Source organism: Pelophylax lessonae (assembly GCF_965119305.1).
Source record: "Pelophylax lessonae genome assembly, chromosome: 6".
Classification (NCBI taxonomy): domain Eukaryota; kingdom Metazoa; phylum Chordata; class Amphibia; order Anura; family Ranidae; genus Pelophylax; species Pelophylax lessonae.
In genome coordinates this window covers 127,065,215-127,092,898 of record NC_138773.1, presented here as the reverse complement: position 1 = coordinate 127,092,898, position 27,684 = coordinate 127,065,215, and the positions used below count along the sequence as shown (strand labels likewise).

At 44.6% G+C, this 27,684-nt stretch overlaps 1 protein-coding gene across 1 annotated transcript in view; it reads right to left on the bottom strand.

Annotated features, from left to right (window-relative positions):
- The window catches only part of MARF1 (meiosis regulator and mRNA stability factor 1), a 587,347-nt gene that overhangs the window by 188,892 nt on the left and 370,771 nt on the right, over positions 1 to 27,684 (bottom strand). Inside the window, exon 18 of the mRNA XM_082261010.1 lies at positions 9,095 to 9,237. Coding sequence (XP_082117136.1) covers positions 9,095 to 9,237 — 143 coding nt within the window. The remainder of the gene's footprint in view (positions 1 to 9,094; positions 9,238 to 27,684) is intronic.

Genomic DNA, 27,684 nt, shown 5'->3' with positions numbered 1-27,684 from the left:
TCCATAAAAAGTGTTGTTTAAAGTTTGCCACAAGCCACCTGGGAAACACACCAAACATATGGAAGAAGGTGCTCTGGTCAGATGAAACCAAAATCAAACTTTTTGGCAACAATGCAAAACGTTATGTTTGGAGTAAATGCAACACAGCTCATCACCCTGAACACACCATCCCCACTGTCAAACATGGTGGTGGCAGCATCATGGTTTGGGTCTGCTTTTCTTCAGCAGGGACAGGGAAGATGGTTAAAATTGATGGGAAGATGGATGGAGCCAAATACAGGACCATTCTGGAAGAAAACCTGATGGGAGTCTGCAAAAGACCTGAGACTGGGACGGAGATTTGTCTTCCAACAAGACAATGATCCAAAACATTAAGCAAAATCTACAAAGGAATGGTTCACGAATAAACATATACAGGTGTTAGAATGGCCAAGTCAAAGACCAGACATGAATCCAATCGAGAATATGTGGAAAGTACTGAAAACTGCTGTTCACAAACGCTCTCCATTCAACCTCACTGAGCTCAAGCTGTTTTGCAAGGAGGAATGGGCAAAAATTTCAGTATCTCGATGTGCAAAACTGATAGAGACATACCCCAAGCGACTTACAGCTGTAATCGCAGCAAAAGGTGGTGCTACAAAGTATTAACTGAATAATTTTGCACGCGTGGGGGCTGAATAATTTTGCACGCCCAATTTTCCAGTTTATTTGTTAAAAAAGTTTGAAATATCCAATAAATTTCGTTCCACTTCATGATTGTGTCACACTTGTTAATTCTTCACAAAAAATGAGTTTTATATCTGTTTGAAGCCTGAAATGTGGTAAAAGGTCGAAAAGTTCAAGGAGGCCGAATACTTTTGCAAGGCACTGTGGGTATATATATATATATCAACTTACGCAGTGCTTTACATATACATTGCACATTGACATCAGTCCCTGCCCTCAAGCTTACAATCTAAGGTACCTAACTCACACTCATACATGCACATAGTAAGGCCAATTTTTTTTTTTTTTTTTTTTTTTTTATACAGGATCCAATTAACCTACCAGCATGTCTTTGGAGTGTGGGAGGAAACCGGAGTACCCGGGGGAAACCCACGCAGGCACAGGCAGAGGAGCATGCAAACTGCAGGCAGGTAGTGTCGTGATTGGGATTCGAACCAGCGACCCTCTTGCTGCTAGGTGAAAGTGCTAACCACTACACCACTGTGCGTATTGTATTTATCCACATACCCATGATGGCTATAGTTTTTATTATATATGGTCTATTTTTAAACTTTTTAGATAGCCTTTTAGTTGTGTATAATTAGCTTCAAGTGCCCATTGTGTATAAACAGCCCTTCCCCTGGTGGAGAATCGCTCTATATAGGTGTTCATCTCCTTTTGGTCACTAATGAGTGAAGCGCTCCTCCTCTCTCCATATATACCCGGCATTATGATCTCCCCCCAGCACCTCAAGAAAGGACGCGCATGTCCATTGCCGACTTAGCGCATGCTCAGAAACGCATCGTGCTTTCCGGGCCCTGGTATACCAGTGAGCGTCACGGACGTGACCCTCCCTCCCTCCACTGCAGTGTTAGCTTTTGCCGGATGACCTGGACCTGGACACACCAAGACTAAGGCCGGCCAGCTTCTCTCCTGCTTCGCAGCACCACCCGGTGGATTATCTCACACACGTTTGCTTATTACCAACTAATTGTGAGTTGTTGCTAATTATTTGCTTTTATAATCTATATTAAAGCAGTCTGCACCCAGAGCGCTTTTTCTGCTTTTGTTTTACATGTTGCTCCAGTTTCTTTCCTCATCTCTGAAAAATGGCTGCCAGGTGCAGCAGGACTTACCACATCCCTCATGATTTTTTTTTTTTTTTTTTAAAAAGTCTTATGAAAACAGACTCCCTTATTGGACTTATATTGTTTATTTTAATATTATGCAATGCGGATGGACTTCTTAGCGCCTATATGGTTGTGTGTTTTTATACGTGCGGAAGTAATCGCGACTAAAAAGGTCACCTTCTGCGACAGAGTGAGCAGAGGAAGTGCTCGAATATTTTCAAAGGGAGGCTTTTGAAGCACTGACAGTACCAAATTGAGATTCCACTGAGGCACCAGGGATCACACTGGAGGAGCCAGATGGCGAACTTCCTGCACAAAAGTGTGAACCAAGGACTTCGCCGCTAACGGCCTTTGGGAAAAACACAGCCAAAGCAAAGATCTGGCCCTTGACCGTGCCCAGAGCCAAACGTTGATCTACACCCAGCTGTAGTAACTCTAACAGGCGAGACAGTAAAAGGTACGGGGAGAAATTCCCCCCCCCCCCCAAGACTCACACCAAGCAATGTATGCCTTCCGAACTAAGATAAGCCTTCCTGAAAGTAGATTTTCTAGCTTTTAAGAGCGTAGGAATCACAGACTCAGACAGCCCCCTGCCTCTCAGCACCTAGCTTTAACAGCCAAGCCGTTGACGCCAGTGACTGTAAAGCAGGATGGAAGATTGGTCCCTGAGACAGAAGATCTTCCCTGAGAGGAAGTCATTTAAGGGATGTCTGCTACCAGCCTTACCAGGCCTGCGTACCAAGACCAACGAGGCCAGACTGGTGCCACAAGAATGACTGGCATCCCTTCTACCTCAATTCTGCATAGCAGTCCCGACAGAAGTTGTATTTGAGGAAAGGTGTAAATCAGACAATATTGACCCCAAGGTGCCACTAGGGCGTTTGCGGCATTTGCCAATGGTTCCCGAGACCTTGACACGAACCTCTGCACCTTCCTGTTGAGACGAGAGGCCAACAGGTCCACATCGGTGGACCCCCACCAAAAGCACATTTGATTAAAACACCTTGGGGTGAAGAGACCATTCTCCCGGATCCAACGTCTGCCGATATAGTTTGCGTGCCAATTCTTTACCCCTGGAATGCGCATAGCAGAGAGGGCCAGAACATAGTTCTGCCCACCTCAAGATATCGGCCACTTCCCGGGCCGCCAGTGCACTGCTTGTGCCCCCTTGATGATTGACGTGCCACAGCCGTAGCATTTCCAATTGTATCCTCACAGGGCGTCCCTGCAGATGATCCGTCCAAGACAAAGCCTGATCATCCGGATCTCCAGGATGTTGAGCAGAAGACTGAAATTCTCTTGAGTCCAAACGCCTTGGTCCGAGTACACTCCCAAGACACCTCCCCACCTGGACAGACTGGCATCTGTGGTGATTACAAACCAATACAGGGGAAGAAAGGATTTTCCCAGACAAAGCAGCAGGGAGCGGAGTCCCCATAACAGACTCCCTTTAAACCCGACTGAACAGGATCAGTTTGTCCAGTGACAGCGGATCCTTATTCCATTTTGACAGAATCTCCCTTTGCAGAGGTCTGGTAAGGAACTAAGCATACGGAACCGCCTCGAAGGTGGAAACCATCAGGCCCAGCACTTGCATGCAAGTCCTGAGCTGCAAACAATGGTTGGACAACAGGAGCCGAACCGCATCCTGTAGCTTCAGAGGTTTCGTCTGAGGAAGAAACACCCTGGCCGATGCAGAGTCAGACCCAAGTAGTCCAGCTTGGTGGACAGAGTCCATGCCGATTTCTGAAAATTTAGTGTCCATCCGAACTCCTGTAGAGTTTGCACAGTAATGTCCAACTCGGCTTCTAAAGCCGAGGATGACTCTGCATGCAAAAGCAGATTAAGGTAACCCGGTACCGTGATCCTTTTTGCTGTAGCAAGGCCAGAACTGGGGCCAAAACCTTTGTGAACACCTGAGGAGCTGGGGGCGAGACCAAAAGGTAACGCCACAAACTGATAGTGCTCCTTTCCCACGGCAAAAGAAAATGCTGATGCCCGACATATTTTGGAATATGAAGGTAAACGTCCTTGAGTTCGAAAGAAGCCAGAAGATCACCTTGATGAAGGAATGCCCCTACTGTGTGAACTGACGCCATCTGAAATTTTTGAACCCGCATAAAGTGGTTCAGAGCCTTGAGATCCAAGATCAGACGGACCTTGCCTTCCTTCCTGGGAAATGTAAACAGATTTGAATAAAAACCTAGAAAACTTTCAAACTTTGGAAGCGGCACAATGACTCCTTGTGCTAACAGGTTCTGCACTGCCCCTTAAGGGCCCTGTAGCCAATCGTGCTACAAGGCACAATTTGGAAGGAAAGAACCTTACCGGAGGCAAGGACCGAAACTCGATCTTGTAACCGAATCAATTTATGGACCCAGCTGTGCTGAGTGAACAAGGTCCACGGATCCAGAAAAAGGTGAAGACGTCCCCCCACCCCAGATGCGGGTGAGGGTGTCCCTTCAGGCTGGGGAAGGCTTGTCTGCAGAACCAGAAGTGCCTGCTTTCGACTTTTAAATTTTTATTTAACTATTCAAGTGTCTCTTAGAGCCTCCCTGGGGGGTCCCCTTGTGGTGGATTAAACCATTTCTGAGGTTTTTTGACGTGTGCTTTGGGGCACTGTCCTGCTGCAAGACCCATGACCTCCGACAGAGACCCAACGTTGACACTGGGCCATAAATTGCAGCCCTAAACTCTTTGGTAGTCTTCAGATTTCAAAATGCCATGCACACAGTCAAGTCAGCCATGTTAGAGATTTAGAGTTTAATATTATTTTAAAGGATCAACGTCTCTGAAATACATATGAATGTTATAATGTAATTTGTTAGTTTTGAAGGTTCCTTTAATATGTCTTTGTCAAGGACAGAGAAGCAATTTTGCTAAGTATGTACTTCTATTCTGATTTTCCATGTTAGTATGTTGGGTGGAGTTGTGTCTGACTATAAACTCAAACCATATATGCAAGAGTGGGTGCTACTTTTAAATTTAGAATTACTACCTTCTTGGGACACTTTTTGCCGACATCTTTACGTATAGTATAAAAGACAACTATATCTACAGATCAAGCAGAGATGAGAAAAGAACATCCTACACTCTGAAGACACTCAACACCTCGCTCCTTTTGATACCTTTCTGTTTTGTTCTGTTTCGTATGTCTTGCTTTACTTTAAGAAAAATTAACAACTTTCCTGAGGTATCGTGACAGCTGAGAAGTCTATTTCTAACAATCCAGTGCCTGAAGCCGCAAAGCAACCCCAAAACATCAGTATCAACCAGAATACAAGGACTGTATTCTTTTCTTTAAAGGCCTCATTTATTTTTCTGAAAACAGTAGAATTATGAGCTTTACTAAAAAGCTGTAATTATGTTTTAGTCTGTCCCCAGCACATTTTCCCAAAAAGATTTTGGCTTCCTCAGGTAAGTTTTGGCAAACTCAAATGCTTCTCTTTCATCCACGCGAGGGAGATTAGCCACAATGCCATAGGTTGTAAACTTGACATTGTTGCGCACAGTGGACACAGTAACATTACGATATCTTAAAATGGACTTGTAACGTTGAGATTGTTGTTGCTTTTCCATTATTTTTGTTCTCAAATCCTCAGACAATTCTTTGCTGTTTTTTCTTCTCTGCATGCTCTGTGTGTTACACAGACACAACAGAAAGGTTGAGTCAATTTTTTTACTGGTTGCCGGTGAGATTTCTGTTACTTGGTACATGTGAGTTTATTAAACTACAGCAGCATCAAAAACTTAGAATGCAATTATTTTAGTCCTCATGCACACTGGACATTTTAACAGCTGCTGTTTTGGGCTTCAGGAGTTTTTTTTCTGCAGCCACTAAACTCTCCAGCATGTTATCCTATGTGTCCATGCAACTACCATGAGACTTCATGTTAATAGCACAATCTTAATTCTACAGGTGCCATAAATAACAAAATTGTAAAAATAGCAAGAAAGAAATAAGGAAAAATAAACAAAAAATAATCTGGTCACCGAAGGTGAAAAATTGGAGAAAAGGAAAAGGAATGGCAGCTGAAGGGTTGCATTATACAAATACTATATGCAATTTATGCTTGGGTAAACACATTCGCACCTGTATACAGTATCCCACAAAGTGAGTTTACCCCTCACATTTTTGCAAATTTTTTGTTCTATCTTTTAATGTGACAACACTGAAGAAATGACACTGTTATAAAAGCTGTACACTCACTACTTTGTACAGTGAGTACACCCCTAAGTGACCATGTCCAAATAGGGCCCAATTAGTAATTTTCCCTCCCAGTGTCATGTTACTCAGTTACAAGATCTCAAGTGCGAATGGGGAGTAGGTGTGTTAAATTTGGTGTTATTGCTCTCTCTCTCTTATACTGGTCATTGGAAGTTCAACATGGCACCTCGTTGCATGGCACCTCGTGGCAAAGAACTCTGAGGATCTGAAAAAAATAATTGTTGCTCTACATTAAGATGGCCTAGACTAGAGCCCGCATGCGATCCGCCAGGGTCCTGTACCCGGCCCGCCGGCCGGGATGTATCATTCATGTTTTTTTTATTCTGTATCACCTAATTAGAGCCAGAGGCTCTAATAGGCTTAAGAAAAGGGAGGACCCAGGGCGCAGAGCAGTGGGCCCTAGCCCACCCATTTGTGTGACAATAGTGAATGAAAATTCGCTATTGTCACAGGGATCCTCCTCCCGGCCAATCAGGAACCGGGTCTGAGGCCTACTTCCTGAATGGCCGAAAGGCAAACCCATGCCATTGGCCGAGGCGGCGGGAGGGCTCGAGGCGACGCGGGGGACTGAAGAGAAGCCGCTGCTGCAGGTAGGGGCATGCTGTGGGCACTCTGCATTGAAAGGGGGCACGCTGTGGGCACTCTGCATTGAAAGGGGGCACGCTGTGGGCACTCTGCATTGAAAGGGAACACGCTGTGGGCACTCTGCATTGAATGGGAACACGCTGTGGGCACTCTGCATTGAATGGGAACACGCTGTGGGCACTCTGCATTGAATGGGAACACGCTGTGGGCACTCTGCATTGAATGGGAACACGCTGTGGGCACTCTGCATTGAATGGGAACACGCTGTGGGCACTCTGCATTGAATGGGAACACGCTGTGGGCACTCTGCATTGAATGGGAACACGCTGTGGGCACTCTGCATTGAATGGGAACACGCTGTGGGCACTCTGCATTGAATGGGAACACGCTGTGGGCACTCTGCATTGAATGGGAACACGCTGTGGGCACTCTGCATTGAATGGGAACACGCTGTGGGCACTCTGCATTGAATGGGAACACGCTGTGGGCACTCTGCATTGAATGGGAACACGCTGTGGGCACTCTGCATTGAATGGGAACACGCTGTGGGCACTCTGCATTGAATGGGAACACGCTGTGGGCACTCTGCATTGATGGGAACACGCTGTGGGCACTCTGCATTGATGGGAACACGCTGTGGGCACTCTGCATTGATGGGAACACGCTGTGGGCACTCTGCATTGATGGGAACACGCTGTGGGCACTCTGCATTGATGGGAACACGCTGTGGGCACTCTACATTGATTGGAACACGCTGTGGGCACTCTACATTGATTGGAACACGCTGTGGGCACTCTACATTGATTGGAACACGCTGTGGGCACTCTACATTGATGGGGGCACACTATACCTTGATTACCGAAGGCCCCTTTCACACTTTTGGGACCTCAAAGTCACGCAATTTTTAACAGCGTTTTTTGCCGCAAAGCAATGCCTATTACATTTTTCTGTTTACGCCCCCCCCCCCCAAAAAAAAAAAAGAATTTTGAGCACCAGCCGCCACTATATAAATAGAACAATAAAAAATATGTGCATTGGAATTCGTTCATATTTTCTTTCAAACTATAGTCCGGCCCCCAGCAGTGTCTGAGGGACTGTGAACTGGCTAAAAGTTTGAGGACCCCTGGCCTAGACTAAAAGAAGATTGCCAAGACCCTGAAACTGAGCTGCAGCACAATGGCCAAGACAGTAGAGTATTAGGACAAGTTCCACTCAGAACAGGCCTCGCCATGATCGACCAAAACAAGTGAAGTGCACCTGGTTAGCATCATAGCCAGAGGTGGTCTTTGGGAAATGGACATATGAGTGCTGCCATAATTGTTGCAGAGGTTGAAAGGGTGGGGGGGGGGGGGGAATCAGCCTGTCAGTGCTCAAACCATACGTCGCACACTGCATCAAATTGGTCTGCATGGCTGTCGCCACAGAAGGAACCCTTTTCTAAAGATGATGCACAAGAAAGCCCACAGCTTGCTGAAGACAAGCAGACAAAGGACATGGATTACTTGAACCATGTTCTGTGGGCTAATGAGACCAAGATAAAACGTATTTGGTTTAGATGGTATCATGCGTGTGTGGCGGCCACCAGGTGAGGAGTACAAAGACAAGCGTGTCTTGACTACAGTCAAGCATGGTGGTGAGAGTGCCATAGCCTGCATTTGTGCTGCAAACACTGAGGGAACCATGAATGCCAACATGAACTGTGACATAATTAAGCAGAGCATGATCCCACTTCCCTTCCGAGTCTGGGCCGCAGGGCAGTATTCCAACATAACCCCAAACACACCTCCAAGACGACCACTGCCTTGTTACAGAAGTTGAGGGGAAAGGCGATGGACTGGCCAAGCATGTCTCCAGACCTAAACCCTATTGAGCATCTGTGGGGCATCCTCAAACAGAAGATGGAGGAGGGCAAGGTCTTCAACATCCACCAGCTCCAGGATGTCGCCATGGAGAAGTGTTAGAGGACTCCAGTGGCAACCTGTGAAGCTCTGGTGAACTCCATGCCCAAGAGGATTAAGGCAGTGCTGAAAAATAATGGTGGCCACACAAAATATTGTGCACTTTGGGCCCATTTTGGACATTTTCACTTAGGAGTGTACTCATGGTTGTTGCCAGCAGTTTAGACATTAATGGCTGTGTGTTTGGTAATTTTGAGGGGACAGCAAATTTACACTCTTATACAAGCTGTACACTCATTACTTTGCATTGTAGCTAAGCCTAAATTCTTCAGTGTTATCACATAGAAAAGGATATAATAAAATATTTATACTCATATTGTAAGGCGCTGCGCAAACTGTCGGCGCTATATAAATCCTGTATAATAATAATATTTACAAAAATGTGAGGGGTGTACTCACTTTTGGGAGAAATTGTATGTCCTTGATCAGATTATGATTATACCCAGTGAAAACACAAGATAAAGAAATTACTAATTGCACATACATACCAGTGGTAAGCTTGTAGGAATTCCCTTACAATAACCTGTTTGCTGGCTTGGGACTTGAGAAGTTTTAAAAGATCTTGGGTAAAACGCTTTACCTGCGCTCTATGAGTCAGAGTCAAGAAACGTTTGGAGCCCATGCCTAGAATCTAAATGGAAAAAACAATTAATCTACAAATATTACTGTGCTACAATTAGCCAATATGGTTTACAGTGGTAAAAGAAGCATTTATAAAAAAAAGGGAACCAGCAACTAAAAACTTTGTGGACTACATTCACAAAGACGTTTGCATCTGTGAGCAGATAAATGAAAATCTGCACGGGAAAAAAAGCGGAACTATATCTAGCAGATATCTGCGATTTGTAAATGGAGTTTAGCTGCATTCAGGTGCGTCCTGCGATTACAGGCATTTTTTTCTCAATATTCCATTCTAAGGCGGATGTTATACCAAAACCACCTCCTCTTTCACTTGTTGGTAGTTTTCTAAGCAAGGAGATAGAGCTGTGTAAAATTAAGTGCAGAGCAAAGCTGGTGCTTACCATTGTGTCTACTTGAGGAGAGAAGACTGAAGGCCAGTTCACACACATGGCATTACTTTTAAAAATGCACTGCATCAAACTGCACAGTACTGTGGTAACGTTATTTTGTACCCGCAAACACACTGCGTTACACACTGCGTTGCAACCTGCCTTTAAAGGTGCCCTTAACAGTTGATTGGTACCCACATGCGATTTGCAGGGGTAGTGCAGGGGAACAAGCCTTCCCCACACAGTGTACTGGTGTGAGCCAGCCCTGAGGTAGAGCAGCAGATGAAGCTTAAGAGTACAACCCCTAACATCCCAGCATCTAACTATGGGATATTTTGTCCTGATGTATGAGGAAATCATAACATATCTATATTTTACAACCTTCCTAGAATGTCGTGTCCACCTTTGACAGCTAACTATTGTTAGTTCACGTCTGTATAAATTGAATACCAGCATGGGGATATATGGGAACACGTGAAGGAATACAAACATTTCTGGAAGAAAAACAAGAAGCGTTTTATGTTCTGCTGCTAAACGCACTGCAGCTATCTATAGTGAAACGCAATGTACGTTTAGCTGTAGATATTCGACCCTGGACGGAGCACAATTAGCAACATTTAGATGCAGACCGCAAAACGGTTTGAAACTCTCCCATATAGATTAGTTGTGGATTGCAGCAGAAGCGACAGCCATCTTCAAGAGTGTGGCCAGCTCTGTGGGGGATAAGAATAAAAGAAAGGAGGGGAGGGGCCACCTAATTGCAGTATTTAGGGGAAAAGGTTATTGACATAAGATTAAAAAGACTCACAAGATGTCAGTGGGAAAGATCGCTCATCACATATTTAAAGTTGATGGCTCATCTCTTGTCCTGCAGGCTTCCTTTGGTGGTCTGGACAGCTAGAAGATGGTAGTGATTGGCATGGACATCTAGTGGATTCAGGAAGTCCACGCCAGCCAGCGCGGACCCCACCAGCCTATTACTGCCCTGTTAGATGCAGCTTTTATTGGGGAGTTTTTGACCGTGGCTGTGGGACTACAATAGCAAGCGGTGCCTAAAGCGAGCACATATAAAAAAGGAACATGGTGTGGGCAATAAGCAGCCAATACACTATATCATAAGACATCAGCTGTAAATCGATATGCATATCAATATAAACAAAAAATACATTATAAATGTATAGGAGTCTGCATGCAAGTTTTGACAATACCAGAAAGAAAAAAACCTTATTAGATCAAAATATATGCCAAAGAAATCCAAAAGGAGGAGTTTTTTTTTTTTTTTTTTATAAGATAAATGTTTAACCTGCACCTTCTATTTCAAACACAGGATAATACCACAAGTATACAAAGGTAAATCAATAGACCTCTTTGTGTACCTTATTTAATATACATGTAAACCATCCCCAGAGGACTAAGATCACTCCGCTATCCATAGTTATAGGTGACCGGAAAAGTCCACTGTAAAAATAAAAATTTGTATATTTATTGTAGGAATGTGATATACAGTTGTGCTCATAAGTTTACATACCCTGGCAGAATGTATGATTTCTTGGCCATCTTTCCGAGAATATGAATAACACAAAAACTTTTCTTTCGTGTCAACTTGTGTGCATGTTAACAGGCCAAAATCATCAGGGTATGTAAACTTTTGATCAGGGTCATTTGGGTAGTTTCTGTTGTCATTATGATTTAAAAAGAGTAAACCGTTGATTGATAATAAATGGCTTCAGTCAAACACTAACCATGAGTGAAAAAAGTTTGTGTTATTCATATTCTCTGAAAAATGGCCAAGAAATCAAATTCTGCCACGGTATGTAAACTTAAGAGCACAACTGTATATATTTAAATTAAGAATGAACACCTCTGAAAGTGTATTCTGTGTTTAAAGGGGAACTAACAGCATCAGTTTATAATAGTCTATGCAACTCAATCTCTCTGTTTAGTCCCCCAGATGTAAGGGTGTTCAGAGAATAAATCCAATAGATTTCTTGCTGGCATAAACGTTTGGAACGTTCAGCCACGGGAAGTGTCCTGTGGATCGCTTCAATTACCCAAACCTTTAAACCAAACCAGTGGTAGGTTTTTGAGGTTACTGTAAAAATGGAGGTTTCTGGAAAACCAAGAGTATGAAGTTTAAATCCCACGGCAGCAAGAGAGACTGTATAGGTGGAGCCACGTGTCAAACCCCCTAAATGAAGGTATGAACAACCAGTGCATGGCTAGGGGTCGTTGAAAGAAGATTGCCAAGGCAGACACCTGGCCCTTGATACTCAAGGCCAACTTCTGCTCAATGCCCCGCTGAAAAAAAAGGCCAAGATCCGAGCCATAGAAAAGGAGCGAGGATGAGCGCCAATCGACTCACACCAAGAAATGTGCGCTTTCCACGTACGATGGTATATCTTGCTAGAAATCTACTTCTGCGCCTTCACCCTAGTAGGGATCACTGATCCAGACAAACCTTTATCCTTCAGTACCTGGCTCTCAATAGCTAAGCCAATAATAGTCAATAGCTAAGAGGTAGCCCCCAAGGGACGTTTACGGCAACCAGAGCGATTGGAAGACTCTCGTCCTCGATTTGTTGCAGGAACTGCGGCTTGAGCCGAGGATAATGCTGGCCTTACAGTGCCCTTAGAACATCTGTGGCATCTGCCAGAGAAACCCGTGACCTCGCCACAAACCTCGCTATCCTCCTGTGGAGCCGAGCCTGCTGAAGGAGCTGCAAACAGGACTGTGCAAACAGAACTGTCTTGAAGGTGGACACCACCAGACCCAGAACCTGTATGAAAGTTAGGAGTGAAGACAAACTGACAGCAGCCGGTGAATCACAGCCTGTGGTTCCCAAAGTTTGTCCAGAGGAAGGACCACCCCCTGGTCAGTAGTAAAACCAGACCTAGGTAATTCAATTTACTGGACAGGGACAGGGGGACCCAAGGTTGTTTGGGCGTCACCCGAACCTTTGCAAGAATTATATCGGCACAAGGAGGCTCCGGGGATAAAACCCCGGAAAACGGACAAACTCTGCCCCCCTACTTTGTTACCCCAAAATGGATCATTTTGTGGATCTCCTTGAAATTCACAAAAGGAGGTCCCATAGGGGCCAGAAACCAGCGAAGGTTTCCCCCTACCCCAGTTGTGGGTGAGGGCAGACCTTCATGCTTAAGGGGACATGTCTGCTGGTCTGGAGAAGCCAGCACTAGGCTTACCAGACCAAGGCTGCATAGGACCTCCCGGGGGAAGACTTGAAAAGATCTATTTCTCTTATCTGCAGTCCCAGGAGCACAAAATATTTTTTATGCGCGCTGAGGAGGGGGGGGGGGACCAATGTTTACGATGAAGCTTGCAGTGACGTCATGGACTACACAAACATGGCCACTAGACAGAGACCAAGAGAAACCAAGGAAAAAAACTGCCGCTGTGACGTTACAGGCTTCCCAAACATGGCCACCGGGTGCACCGAAACGCTCGGTACAGGCTCTCTGCGCCCTCTGCATTGGGAACCCCCCCCCCCCCAAGGTACTGTAAACTACACATGGAGGGACATACATCTAGGGCCCCCCAACCCATGGATTTTACAGAGGGGGGATGGAGGGGAGAGACAACCAGGGGTCTCCGCTGCACTGGGACCCTCACCAGACTCCAGGTCAGGGAAACATTCGCAAGGGGGGGGGACCCAGCTCCACTTAGAGTCCATGAGGCCATGTTGCGGCCGACCTAGCGCATACCTACGGTCTGTAGGCGCTTGCTGGCAGGACTAGGGGGGGACCACTGGATCTAGATTATCCAGCATGTAGCCCAGCCCCAATGTTGATTGTAGATCTACCAGTATAAAAAGCAAAAAGATGCATGGAAGGAGAAAATTGATAGGACCTAGAGATCCCAGCAGGGAGCCTAGGTCTTTATTCTTGACTAGACAGAATAAAACTAAAAACCTACAGCAGAGAGGGGGTTATATACCAGTTGAGGGTGGCCCATGGGCATAGCCAAATTTTTTGTTCTGCCTAGTACTACTCCTGCAGAACAGGGACATAACCCTGTAGTTATGATTTATGGAGCGCTGTGTCCCTCGAACGAAAGAGAAAAGGTTTTTTGGCCATGCCTGACGCATTGGCACATAAGATAGTCTCTTTCTTGCACTGGTACATACCCACCAATAGAATAAGAGGGGTAATTTGTACATTGGTGCAGCCTGCATTTTTAATTTTGCTAGGAGCCACTCTGCTTTTAATGTTTTCTGCTTTAAGATAGGATACCTTAGGTTTTTATATATGGGATGTGTGTAGGAGAGGGCCCTCAAATAAGATAGTCCAGTGTTTCAAGAGGAAGTTTTTATTTTTTTTATATGGACCATGAAACTGGGAGGTAAAGCGCATTGGCTGTATTGTACTCCGTTCTACTGGAGTTTTGTGGAGCTCAGTGGTATAATGCTGAAAGGCTTCTTTTACAAGGGTTACCCTTTTTCCAGTAATTTTTGGCAAGGGAATCACCATGTGAAAGGTAGTCTTCATCCCTTGTACAATTATTTTGAAATCCTACAGAACTGACTTCTGGGAATGTTGCTTACCCACCGGGGGGAGATGACCACAATTCAAGTGGATGAAAGAATTTCCTGCAGTGGGCTTCACTAAGTTTTCTGCATATTTTAAGCGACCATGACAACATAATTCCAGATCCATAAAGGACAAGCTATTCAGATCTTGGACATGGGTAAAGGAGAGTTCTGGTCACAATATTTAGTGAAGGCATCCACTATATGGGCTGGGCCATCCCCTATGAGTACTATGTCATAAATATAGCGACCGTAGTAGACCACATGGGCAGGATATGGGTTGTTATGGGTAACATGCTGGAGCTCCCAATAACCCATTGTTAGATTAGCATAACTGGGGGCAAAATTGGCCCCCAAGAATGTGCTGTTGGACTGTAGATAGTAGGTGCCAACAAGTTCATAAAAGTTGTGTTGGAGACAGAATTGTGTGGCTTCTAGACTGAACTGTGCTTTTCTGGGGTTTTTAAAGGGATCTTCAGCTAAGTGCTGTACAGTCCAAAGATCTACCTTATGAGGTATTGGGAAATTTAGGTATAGATGGACGTGACAGGAAACCCATAGATGTGTCGGTTCCCAGGAATTCAGTAAGAGCATGTCCAGGCAGTGAGCACTATCCCGGATATTGGATGGCAGATTCTGATCAAGAGGCTATAGGAACTGATCGATATACATAGAAGCCGCTAAAACGTTCCACTGCTGCCACTTTTAAGGAGGCCCAGAGGGTTATGTAGGTCCTTAAGAATATTTGGCAAGTGTTAACAGAACAGTGTTTTGTAGAATTCCATTTTTGATTTTAAGGTTTGGGTCACTAAAGCCATCCCCAGGACGCTGCCCGTGGCTGGACGTCACAAATGTTTGCCAGGTGGAAAAATACTATATTTTTTCCCTGAAAATCCTTACACCTAGGGGACTAAACAAAGATTGAGGTGGTTACACTACTACAACTAGTCTTTTTTAAATCAAATGGTGCTGTTCGTGCCCCTTTAAAACAAAAAAGACACAAAGAGATGCTCATTATAAATTGAAACGAAATATATTATAACATATTCCTACACTAAATGTATTAATTCTTATTTTTACAGTGGACCCTTACGGTTAGCTACAACTATGGATATTGGACTGGTCTTAGTCAACTAGGGGTGGTTTACATGCATAGTAAAGTGCATATAGTACACAGTAAGGTCTATTCACCATTGTATACTTGTGTTATTAGCCTGTGAGATATGAGGTGCTAAATTAACATATTTTTAAAAAGAATATGTAATTCGTCATATTTTGTTTTTGGGGGGGGGGTGTGATTTTTGACTTACCATAAAATCCATTTCTCTGATGTTCATTGACGGACACTGCTCCTGATATTCTTAACCATTTGGTTATACTGCCCCCTACAGGAGTAGGACACTAGGCAGAAAAAAAGTTTGGCTATGCCTATGGGCTGTCCAAGGGGGTATACCCCCTCTCTGCTATAGGTACTCAGTTTTGTTACAAGCAATGTCAGAGAAAAATACTCAAATGAGGTTTGGGTGCTGTGTCCGTCAATGAACATCAGAGAAATGGATTTTACATTAAGTAAAAAATCCTATTTTTTTCTTTCGTCCATTGACTGACACAGCTCCTGATATTCTTAACTATTGGGAAATCCTGTGCAGTGTTTAACATGAGGGGTGGGAAAAGCAAAAAATTCCCAAGGAAAACAGTAGCCAACCAGGTAATAGGGGCTCAACCAAAAAAAACTGGAGCCTACCTGAAAAAAAAAAAAAAAACAATACAAGCTCAAAGAAGACCAAGTCCTCTAAACCGCAGCCTGCAAAACCTTGCGGCCAAAAGAAGCATCCCCAGATGCCAACACATCCACTTTATACAACTTTGTGAAAGTGTGCACCGACAACCAGGTGGTCGCTGACGCCTGATGACGGAAGGCCCAGGAGGAACTGAGGGCCCCAGTAGAGTGCGCCTTGATAGGGTAAGAAGGAACCTGACCCCTGATGGAATAGGCCTGAATCATTGTCTGATCCATCTGAGAATGGTCGCATAGGAAGCAGGCAACCCTGTCCGAGACCCATCTGTAAGCACAAATAGGGAGTCTGACTTCCTAAAGGACTCTGTAGCTGCCAGGTACACCCTAATTACCCGAACCACATTTAAGGCATGAAAGGCAACACAATGTCTTCATTCAAATGAAAATCAGAGACAACCTTTGGAAGGAATGACGGACAGTGCTAGAACCAACTTATCTCTGTGAACCACCAAGTAAGGTGAACGACAGGATAACGCAGCCAGTCCACATAATGTCTTAATTCCCAACTTCTGAGACCACGTACACAAGGGAATCTCCCAAAGAATTTCAAAGGTAAACTTCTTGAGGACCAAAAGCACCAAAATGAGGTCCCAAGGTGGCAACGGGGATGGCACTGGAAGAACCAAATGAAAAACACCCTGAAGAAAGGTGCACACCAGGGAGTGTGTGGCCAAGGGCCATTGAAAGAAGACTGCCAAACCAGACACCTGACCTTTGACTCCAGGCCAATTTCTGTTCAACTCCCCGTGAAGGAAGGTAAAGATCCAAGCCACCGAGAAGGAGCCCCAAGGGACTCGCACCAAACTATATACGTCTTCCACGTACAATGATAGATCTTCCTAGATGTAGATTTCCTAGCTTTTGAAAGTGTTGGGAGTCACCGACTCAGATCAACCCCTATCCTTCAATACCTTGCTTTCAACAGCCAAGCCATCAAAGCCAGCGACCAAAGCAGGGTGGCAGATTGGCCCTTGGGGACAGCAGACACTACCTGAAAAGAAGCTTCCAATGAATGTCGGCAACCAGCTGCACCATAATCAGCGTACCAAGCCTGGCGAGGCCAGTATGGGGCCACTAAGATGACAAAATACCTTCTGCCTTAATCTGGCATAGAAGTCTAGGGAGACGCTTGAGAGGGAAGGCGGAAATCTGATACTGACCCCACGGGGCCACCAGCGCGTCCGTGGCATCCGCCAGAGGAACCCATGACCGTGCCACGAGCCTCTGCACCTTTCAGTTGAGCTGAGATGCCAACAGATCCACCTCGGAGGTGCTCCACCAGAGACAACTGATGAAACGCCTCCAGATAAAAAGACCATTTCCTTGGTACAACGTAACGACTGAGGTAATCCCGTCTGCCAGTTTTCCAATCCGGGAATGTGTAAAAGGGTTGGAAAGAAATGTTCTTTTAAAAATGTTCTGCCTACCTGAGAATGCTGGCTACCTCCAGAGCCACCAGGACACTTCTTGTGCCCCCTGGGTGATTTAACATAAGCCACGGCAGTGGCATTGTCTGAATGCGCACTGGACATCCTTGGAGAGGATTCGTCCAATGTTCTAGGCACAGTCTGTTCGCTCAGCGCTCCAGGATATTGATCGGTAGTCTGCACTCTTCCAGGGTTCAGACCCCTTGTAGCATTTCTGTCGAAAGGGCCTCCCCACCACAACAGGCTGGCATTCGTGGTGACCACCGTCCAATACAAGGGGAGGAAGGATTTGCTCTGCCGGAGCACAAGGACACCAGATCAGGGACCCTTTTGCACCCTGGCTCAGCTGGATTTGGTTGTCCAGAGACTGTGGAGTCTTGTCATATTTGATCAGAATCTCCCTTGCAGGGACGTCATATGGAACTGTGCAAACGGGACTGCCACGAAGGGAGACACCATCAGGAGCAGCACTCGCATGCAAGTCCAGGGGAATTACCATCTGCTGGACAGCAGGAGGCAAATTGCTGCCTGCAGTTTCTGGAGTTTGTCCATAGGAACGAGTACTCTGGCCAAGGCCGAGTCCATAGTCAGACCCACACAGTCTTGTTTCATGGAAGGAACCAAGGTGGATTCCAGCCAAACTTCCTCAGGGTCCATATGGAGATGTCCAGATTTTCCACCAGCGCAGTAGGAGACTCTGCTCGCAGAACAAGGCCGTCCAAGGAGCTGTGGACTGTGATCCCCTGCTGACGTAACAATGCAATCACCGGGGCAAACACTTTCGTAAAGACCAGAGGACCAGAGGCAAGACCAAAGGGTCAAGCCACAAAACGATAATTCTCCTCTCCCATGGCAAAGCAGAGGGAGCGCTGGTGACTGACACACATTGGAAGGTGAAGGTAAGCGTCCCTGATGTCGATGGAGGCAAGAAAATCCCCCTGATGCAGGGAAGCAACCACCATGTGAACAGACTCCATTCTGAACTTCTGCACCTGCACAAGCAGTTCAGCACCTTGCCTGAGGTCCAGGATTGGACGCACCTTGCCTTCCTTTCCGCGGACTGTAAACAGGTTTAAGTAAAATCCCTGAAAACATTCCGAAGTCCGAATTGGAACAATCCCCCCTTGAAGTAAAAGGTCTTACACCGGCCCAAAGAAAGCATTTAAGCAGACTGGGGACAGTCGCACATTGGAAGGAAAGAACCTTTCCAGAAGGCAAGAATGAAACTCGATCTTGTAGCCGGACCGTATTACACTTGTCTTGTACTAGGGAAGTCCACGGGTCCGGGAACCAGCGAAGACCTTCCCCCAGCCCAGATACGGGTGAGGGCACACCTTTCACCTGAAAGGGCCTTGTCCTTGGGTCTGGAAAAACCCGCTCTTGGACTTGCCAGATCAAGTTTGCTTGGATCAAGGGATCGAAGCCCTTCTGGCTCTGGAGGCCCGGAAGGGCTTAGATCCCTTGTCCGTCGACCCTGAGGGATGACAAAAACTTATGAGCCGAGAAGGAGGGCCCACGTCTACGACGAGGGTTCTTGCCCTTAGTAGCCTGCGGAAGAAGGGTACTATTCCCCCCCACCCCCCACTGTGAGACCTTTAATTACAGTGCCTTGCGAAAGTATTCGGCCCCACATTTCAGGCTTCAAACAAAGATATAAAACTGTAATTTTTTGTGAAGAATCAACAAGTGGGACACAATCATGAAGTGGAACAAAATTTATTGGATTTCAAACTTTGTTAACAAATAAAAAACTAAAAAATTGGGCGTGCAAAATTATTCAGCCCCTTTACTTTCAGTGCAGCAAACTCTCTCCAGAAGTTCAGTGGGGATCTCTGAATGATCCAATGTTGACCCAAAGGACTACTAATAAATAGAATCCACCTGTGTGTAATCAAGTCTCTGTATAAATGCACCTGCAATGTGATAGTCTCAAAGGTCAGTTTAAAGCGCAGAGAGCATCATGAAGAACAAGGAACACACCAGGCAGGTCCGAGATACTGTTGTGGAGAAGTTTAAAGCCGGATTTGGATGCCGGATTTGGATACAAAAAGATTTCCCAAGCTTTAAAGATCTCAAGGAGCAGTGTGTAAGCGATAATATTGAAATGGGAGTATCAGACCACTGCAAATCTACGAAGACCTGGCCGTCCCTCTAAACTTTCAGCTCATACAAGGAGAAGACTGATCAGAGATGCAGCCAAGAGGCCCATGATCACTCTGGCAGAGATCTACAGCTGAGGTGGGAGACTCTGTCCATAGGGCAACAATCAGTCGTATACTGCACAAATCTGGCCTTTATGGAAGAGTGGCAAGAAAAAAGCCATTTCTTAAAGATATCCATAAAAAGTGTCATTTAAAGTTTGCCACAAGCCACCTGGGAGACACACCAAACATGTGGAAGGTGCGCTGGTCAGATGAAACCAAAATCCAACTTTTTGGCAACAATGCAAAACGTTATGTTTGGCGTAAAAGCAACACAGCTCATCACCCTTAACCACTTAAGCCCCGGAGGATTTGGCTGCTAAAGGACCAGACCCCTTTTTTCAACTTGGCACTTCGTGACTTTAACTGATAATTGCTCGGTCATGCAATGCTGTACCTAAACGAAATTTACGTCCTTTTTTTCCCACAAACAGAGCTTTCTTTTGGTGGCATTTGATCACCTCTGCGCTTTTTATTTTTTGCGATATTAATAAAAAAAGAGCGAAAATTTTGCAAAAAAATGACATTTTCAACTTTGTCTTTTAAAAAATATCCAATATACTCAATTTATGTCATTTTTTTTGGCCAAAATATATTTAGCTACATGTCTTTGACAAAAAAAAAAATCAATGAGCGTATTTTTATTGGTTTGCGCAAAAGTTATAGCGTCTACAAACTATGGTGTAAATACTGAAATTTACGAAGCTTTAATTTCTGACTGCCTATCTCATTTCATGAAGTGCTAAAATGGCGGGGCAGTACAAAACCCCCAAACTACCACTTTTTGGAAAGTAGACATCCTAAGGAATGTTCTGAGAGGCATGTTGAGCTCATTGAATATTTTATTTTTTTGTCACAGGTGTTTGAAAAATGACTAAAAAAATTTTTTTTTTTTTTTTTACACAAAGTTGTCATTGAAATGATATATTGCTCACACATGCCATGGGTATATGTGTAATTACACCCCAAAATATATTCTGCTGCTTCTCCTGAGTACAGGGATACCACATATGTGAGACTTTTTGGGAGCGTAGCTGTGTACGGGAGCCGGAAAACAAATCACCACCATCAGAATTTCAAAGGGCGTACATTTTTCATTGCATTTTCTCACTACCTATAACGGTTTAGGAGGCCCTGAAATGTCAAGATACCACAAAACCCCCCCAAATGACCCCATTTTGGAAAGTAGACACCCCAAGCTGTTTGCTGAGAGGCATGGTGAGTCCATGGAATATTTTATATTTTGCCACAAGTTTCGGGAAAATTACAATTTTTTTTTTTAATTTTTTTTTTTTACACAACGTTGTCACTAAAAGATAAATTTCTCACACATGACATGGGTATATGTGGAATGACACCCCAAAATACATTCTGCCGCTTCTCCTGAGTATGGGGATGCCCCATGTGTGAGACTTTTTGGGAGCCTAGCTGTGTACAGGACCGCGAAAACCAATCAACACTCTCAGGTTTTCTAATGGCGTAAATTGTTCATGTCACCTCTGCACTACCTGTCGCAGTTTCGGAGGCCCTAAAATTCCAAGATAGCACAAAACCCCCCCAAATGACCCCATTTTGGAAAGTAGACACCCCAAGCTATTTGCCGAGAGGCATGGTGAGTCCATGGAATATTTTATATTTTGCCACAAGTTCCGGGAAATATATATATATATATTTTTTTTTTTTTTTTTTACACAAAGCTGTCAGTAAATGATATATTGCTCACACATGCCATGGGTATATGTGAAATGACACCCCAAAATACATTCTGCTGCTTCTCCTGAGTACAGGGATACCCCATGTGTGAGACTTTTTTGCAGTCTAGCCGAGTACAGGACCCCGAAAACCAACCTCCACTTTCAGGCTTTCCAAGGGCGTAAATTGTTGATTTCACTCCTGACTACCAATCACAGTTTCGGAGGCCCTAAAATTCCAAGATAGCACAAAACCCCCCCAAATGACCCCATTTTGGAAAGTAGACACCCCAAGCTGTTTGCTGAGAGGCATGGTGAGTCCATGGAATATTTTATATTTTGCCACAAGTTCCGGGAAATATATATATATATTTTTTTTTTTTTTTACACAAAGCTGTCAGTAAATGATATATTGCTCACACATGCCATGTGTATATGTGAAATGACACCCCAAAATACATTCTGCTGCTTCTCCTGAGTACAGGGATACCCCATGTGTGAGACTTTTTTGCAGTCTAGCCGAGTACAGGACCCCGAAAACCAACCTCCACTTTCAGGCTTTCCAAAGGCGTAAATTGTTGATTTCACTCCTGACTACCTATCACAGTTTCGGAGGCCCTAAAATTCCAAGATAGCACAAAACCCCCCCAAATGACCCCATTTTGGAAAGTAGACACCCCAAGCTGTTTGCTGAGAGGCATGGTGAGTCCATGGAATATTTTATATTTTGCCACAAGTTCCGGGAAATATATATATATATATATATATTTATTTTTTTTTTACACAAAGCTGTCAGTAAATGATATATTGCTCACACATGCCATGGGTATATGTGAAATGACACCCCAAAATACATTCTGCTGCTTCTCCTGAGTACAGGGATACCCCATGTGTGAGACTTTTTTGCAGTCTAGCCGAGTACAGGACCCCGAAAACCAACCTCCACTTTCAGGCTTTCCAAGGGCGTAAATTGTTGATTTCACTCCTGACTACCTATCACAGTTTCGGAGGCCCTAAAATTCCAAGATAGCACAAAACCCCCCCAAATGACCCCATTTTGGAAAGTAGACACCCTGAGCTATTTGCAGAGAGGCATGTTGAGTGTTTTGCAGATCTCACTTTTTGTCACAAAGTTTTGGAAATTGAAAAAAGAGGAAAAAAAATGCATTTTCCTGTTTTTTCTTCATTTTCCAAAAAAAATGAGAGCTGCAAAATACTCACCATGCCTCTCAGCAAATAGATTGGAGTGTCTACTTTGCAAAATTGGGTCATTTGGGGGGGTTTTGTGCTATCTTGGAATTTTAGGGCCTCCGAAACTGTGATAGGTAGTCAGGAGTGAAATCAACAATTTACGCCCTTGGAAAGCCTGAAAGTGGAGGTTGGTTTTCGGGGTCCTGTACTCGGCTAGACTGCAAAAAAGTCTCACACATGGGGTATCCCTGTACTCAGGAGAAGCAGCAGAATGTATTTTGGGGTGTCATTTCACATATACCCATGGCATGCGTGAGCATTATATCATTTACTGACAACTTTGTGTTAAAAAAAAAAAAAAAAATTATTTTCCCGAAACTTGTGGCAAAATATAAACTATTCCATGGACTCACCATGCTTCTCAGCCAATAGCTTGGAGTGTCTACTTTGCAAAATGGGGTCATTTGGGGGGGTTTTGTGCTATCTTGAAATTTCAGGGCCTCTGAAACTGTGACAGGTAGTCAGGGGTAAAATCAGCAATTTACGCCATTAGAAAACCTGAAGATGTGGATTGGTTTTCGGGGGCGCGTACACAGCTACGCTGCCAAAAAGTCTCACACATGGGGTATCCCTGTACTCAGGAGAAGCAGCAGAATGTATTTTGGGGTGTCATTTCACATATACACATGGCATGTGTGAGCAATATATCATTTAGTGACAACTTTCTGTAAAAAAACAACAAAAAAAAAAGAAATAATAATTTTCCCGACACTTGTAGCAAAATATAAAATATTCCATGGACTCACCATGCCTCTCAGCAAATAGCTTTGGGTGTCTACTTTTCAAAAAGGGGTCATTTGGGGGGTGTTTGAACTGTCCCGGCATTTTATGCTCAATCTTATCCACACATCACCCACTCTTCTAACCACTTGAAAACCAAGCCTTTTCTGTGCCTTTTTGTTTACATGAAAAAATATTTTTTTTTTACTAGAAAATTACTTTGAACCCCCAAACATTATATATTTCTTTAAAGCAGAGGCCCTATAGAATAAAATGGGGGATGTTGCAAATTTTTTTGTCACACGGTATTTGCGCACAGATTTTCCAAACGCAATTTTTGCGAAAAAAATACATTTTTTTTTAATTTATTGCACAAATACACTATATAATTCCAATTTTTTTGGTAAAATTTAAAAGATGATCTTATGCCGAGTTCATAGACACCTGACATGACATGCTTTAAAAATTGCGCACGCCTGCGCAGCGGCAACAACGTACGTACATTTTTAAAAACTTTAAAAGTCTCTACAGGTTACCACTTTAGACTTACAGAGGAGGTCTACTGCAAAAATTACTGCACTCGATCTGGCGATCGCGGCGATACCTCACATGCATGCTGAAATTGCGGTTTACATATGACACTAGACCAACGCTTGCGTGTGCCATTGCGTGCAAGCACGGGGGGAAAGGGGGGGGGCTCAATTTTTTTTTTTTTTTTTTTTGCTTTTTTATGTTATTTTGACACCTTTCCTTTAATTTTTTTTTTTTAAATCATTTTTATTGTTATCACAGTGAATTTAGATATCCCCTATGATAGCAATCGGTAGTGACAGGTACTCTTTTTTAAAAAAATTGGGGTCTTTTATACTCTAGATCTCTCCTCTGACCTTAATGTATCTGACCACGCCAAAATTGGTGTGATAAAATACTTTCCCAATTTCCCAATGGCCCTGTTTATTTCTGGCGAAAAAGAAGTCATGAAATGCTCGTAGCCTCCGGCATCTTAGGCCATAGAGATGATTGGAGCCATTCTAATCTTCAATTAGCTCTATGGTTAGATAACTGAACCACCGGCTGCACTCTCGGGTTAACCGGTGGGACAGGAGAGCCCGAGAAAAACCACGGAAGGCTGCGGAAGGCGGCGGTGGGGGGGGGGGGGAGACCCCTCCCACTGCATGTAAAAGCAGTCTAGCGGCCAATTACCTGCTAGGATTGCTTTTACATGTTAGCCGACCGCTGGCTGTAAAAAACGATACCAAGATGATGCCTAAATCTGCAGGCATCATCCTGGTACAACCACTCAAAGTCCAGCAACGTACCAGTACATTGCTGGTCCTTGTTTGGCATATAGGTTTTTTTTTTTCATGCAGCCTGTGGGCTGAACGGAAAAAAAGAGAACCTATCAGAAATCAGCACAGGAATAATGCGTAGTATTACTCATCATTAACCGCCCAAACAACCACCCACTGAATTTAATGATGGGTATACACGACACTATCCACGTATACCAAAATAGGATTTTAACTGCAGTGCTGAAATCAGAAAATCACCACAGCTGCTATCAGCAAAGGTATCCATATATGCTGAGCGCAAACACTGTTTGTGTCAGAATATATAAAATCAATGCATGGTAGCCGACGAGGGACCTGCAAGAGAAACAGGTCACAAAAGAATGAAAAAACAAACAAAGTACATTAAAAAAAAGTACATTAGGAAGAGTAGGACATATAAAATGACTGACACAACAAAAGTTTTTGGATTCTCATCATTAACCGCCCAAACAACCACCCACTGAATTTAATGATGGGTATACACGGCGCTATCCACGTATACCAAAATAAGATTTTAACTGCAGTGCTGAAATCAGAAAATCACCACAGCTGCTATCAGCAAAGGTATCCATATATGCTGAGCGCAAACGCTGTTTGTGTCAGAATATATAAAATCAATGCGTGGTAGCCGACAATTACCTGCAAGAGAAACAGGTCACAAAAGAATGAAAAAACAAACAAAGTACATTAAAAAAAAGTACATTAGGAAGAGTAGGACATATAAAATGACTGACACAACAAAAAATTTTGGATTCTCATCATTAACCGCCCAAACAACCACCCACTGAATTTAATGATGGGTATACACGGCGCTATCCACATATACCAAAATAAGATTTTAACTGCAGTGCTGAAATCAGAAAATCACCACAGCTGCTATCAGCAAAGGTATCCATATATGCTGAGCGCAAACGCTGTTTGTGTCAGAATATATAAAATCAATGCGTGGTAGCCGACAATTACCTGCAAGAGAAACAGGTCACAAAAGAATGAAAAAACAAACAAAGGACATTGAAAAAAGTATAGTAGGAAGGAGTAGAAGGACATATAAAATTACTGACACCACAACAGTTTTTGGATCCTTTTATTTTACTTTCTAACTGTTCCTTTATTTCTTGATTTGGGAGGGAGTGCGATCTTCTGCGATCTTCTCTTCCAGCTTGGGTCTCTCAAAATGTCGATGGACATCCAACATCCTTCGAGACCCTGTGTTTATGTGCCCTACACTGTGTCGTGCTGTACCCTACACTAATACTCCACTAGTGTATGGTAGCGCTCAAAACATTCCCCGATGCAGAGACCAGGATGGTCAGGACATTTGGGACAATAATAACGGGTGTCACGCCTAAATCCGCGCCTGCTACAGACACGACATCGTCTTTGGGGTCGTATTTGGGTAGGGGTACTCGGGAGGGCATAAGGAAAATGCCTCTCATGCAGCCGGCTCACTGCATCTGGAAGGGGAAGTTGGGCAGGCATGCCTCCTGGGTACAGGTAGGCAAGGATGACCGCTTCCTGGAATTCCCGGAAGGGTCCAGTTCGTCCTGACGCCCTGTATAGGACAAAGGCGTTCAGCATAGCCAATTGGAAAAGGTAAACAGACACTTTTTTGTACCAGCGTCTGGCTTTACGGGCAACTAAATACGGCGCCAAAAGCTGGTCGTTAAGGTCCACCCCTCCCATGTTAAGGTTATATTCGTGGACACAGAGGGGTTTCTCCATAACGCCAGTTGCCGTAGGGATTTGGACTGTCGTGTCTGCGTGAAGGGAGGACAGAACATAAACATCCCGTGTATCCTTCCACTTCACCGCAAGTAATTTGTCCGTTTTCAAGCAGGCTCTCGCCCCCCGACTAAGACGGGAATTTACAAGCCGTTGGGGGAAGCCCCGGCGATTAGGTCGCACGGTGCCACATGCGCCAATTTGTAAATCAAGCAGGTGACTAAATAGTGGCACGCTTGTGTAAAAATTGTCCACGTACAAATGGTACCCCTTTCCGGATAAGGGTGACACCAAGTCCCAAACAATCTTACCGCTGCTCCCTATGTAGTCTGGGCAGTTCGGGGGCTCCACAGTGCTATCTTTTCCCTCATAGACACGGAAATTAACTGTATAGCCTGTGGCCCTGTCACAGAGCTTATACAACTTGACCCCGTATCTGGCACGCTTGCTGGGGAGGTACTGTTTGATAGCAAGACGGCCAGTAAATTTAATCAGGGACTCGTCAATGCAGACAACTTGTTCGGGGGTAAACAAGGCTGCAAACCGCTGATTGAAGTGGTCTATGAGGGGCCGAATTTTGTGGAGCCGATCGTATGCAGGGTCTCCCCGAGGACGACAGATTTCATTGTCGCTGAAATGCATAAATCGCAGAATTTGCTCGTATCTCCCCCTGGACATGGAGGCAGAGTACATGCGCATATGGTGAGCTGGGCTAGTGGACCAATATAGCCGCAATTCACTTTGTTTAGTTATGCCCATGTGGAGGGAAAGGCCCAGAAAGATCTTAAATTCGGAAACCGTTATAGGATTCCAGCCGAATCGTCTGGCAAGGTGCGAATTTGGGTTGGCGGCGATAAATTGTTGAGCATATAAATTTGATTGATCCACAATAGATCTGAAAAGATCTTCCGTGAAGAACAGCTCAAAAAAGTTCAGGGGCGTAAAACCAGCTGTCTCCACGTGGATTCCAGGTTGGGCGGTGAATGGGGGAAGTACTGGCGCTGTAGAATCAGTGGGTTGCCAATTGGGATATGCCAGCGCATCAGGGAGGGCACTATGGGCTCTACGGGCCTGTCTTCGAATACGCGGTGGCTGCGGGCCACTACTTGTGCTAGCCACCGCACCAGCTTCAACTGCACTTAGGGGACTCGCCACGTCACCAGGTCTTACTGCAGTGCTGGTTGTACTAGGTCCAGGTTGTACTAGGCCGCTGGCGCTTGCCAGGTCGCCAGAAGGATGAGCGGCACTAGTACCCACACTCTGCTCCATACGAGCACCCTGCGATTCCTGCATTTCAACAACACCAGAATGGGGTCGGGTACGCCTGGGTCTAACAGGGACCCATCTGTCGTCGGAGCTGTCTGTCAGGGAGCCGCTGCTG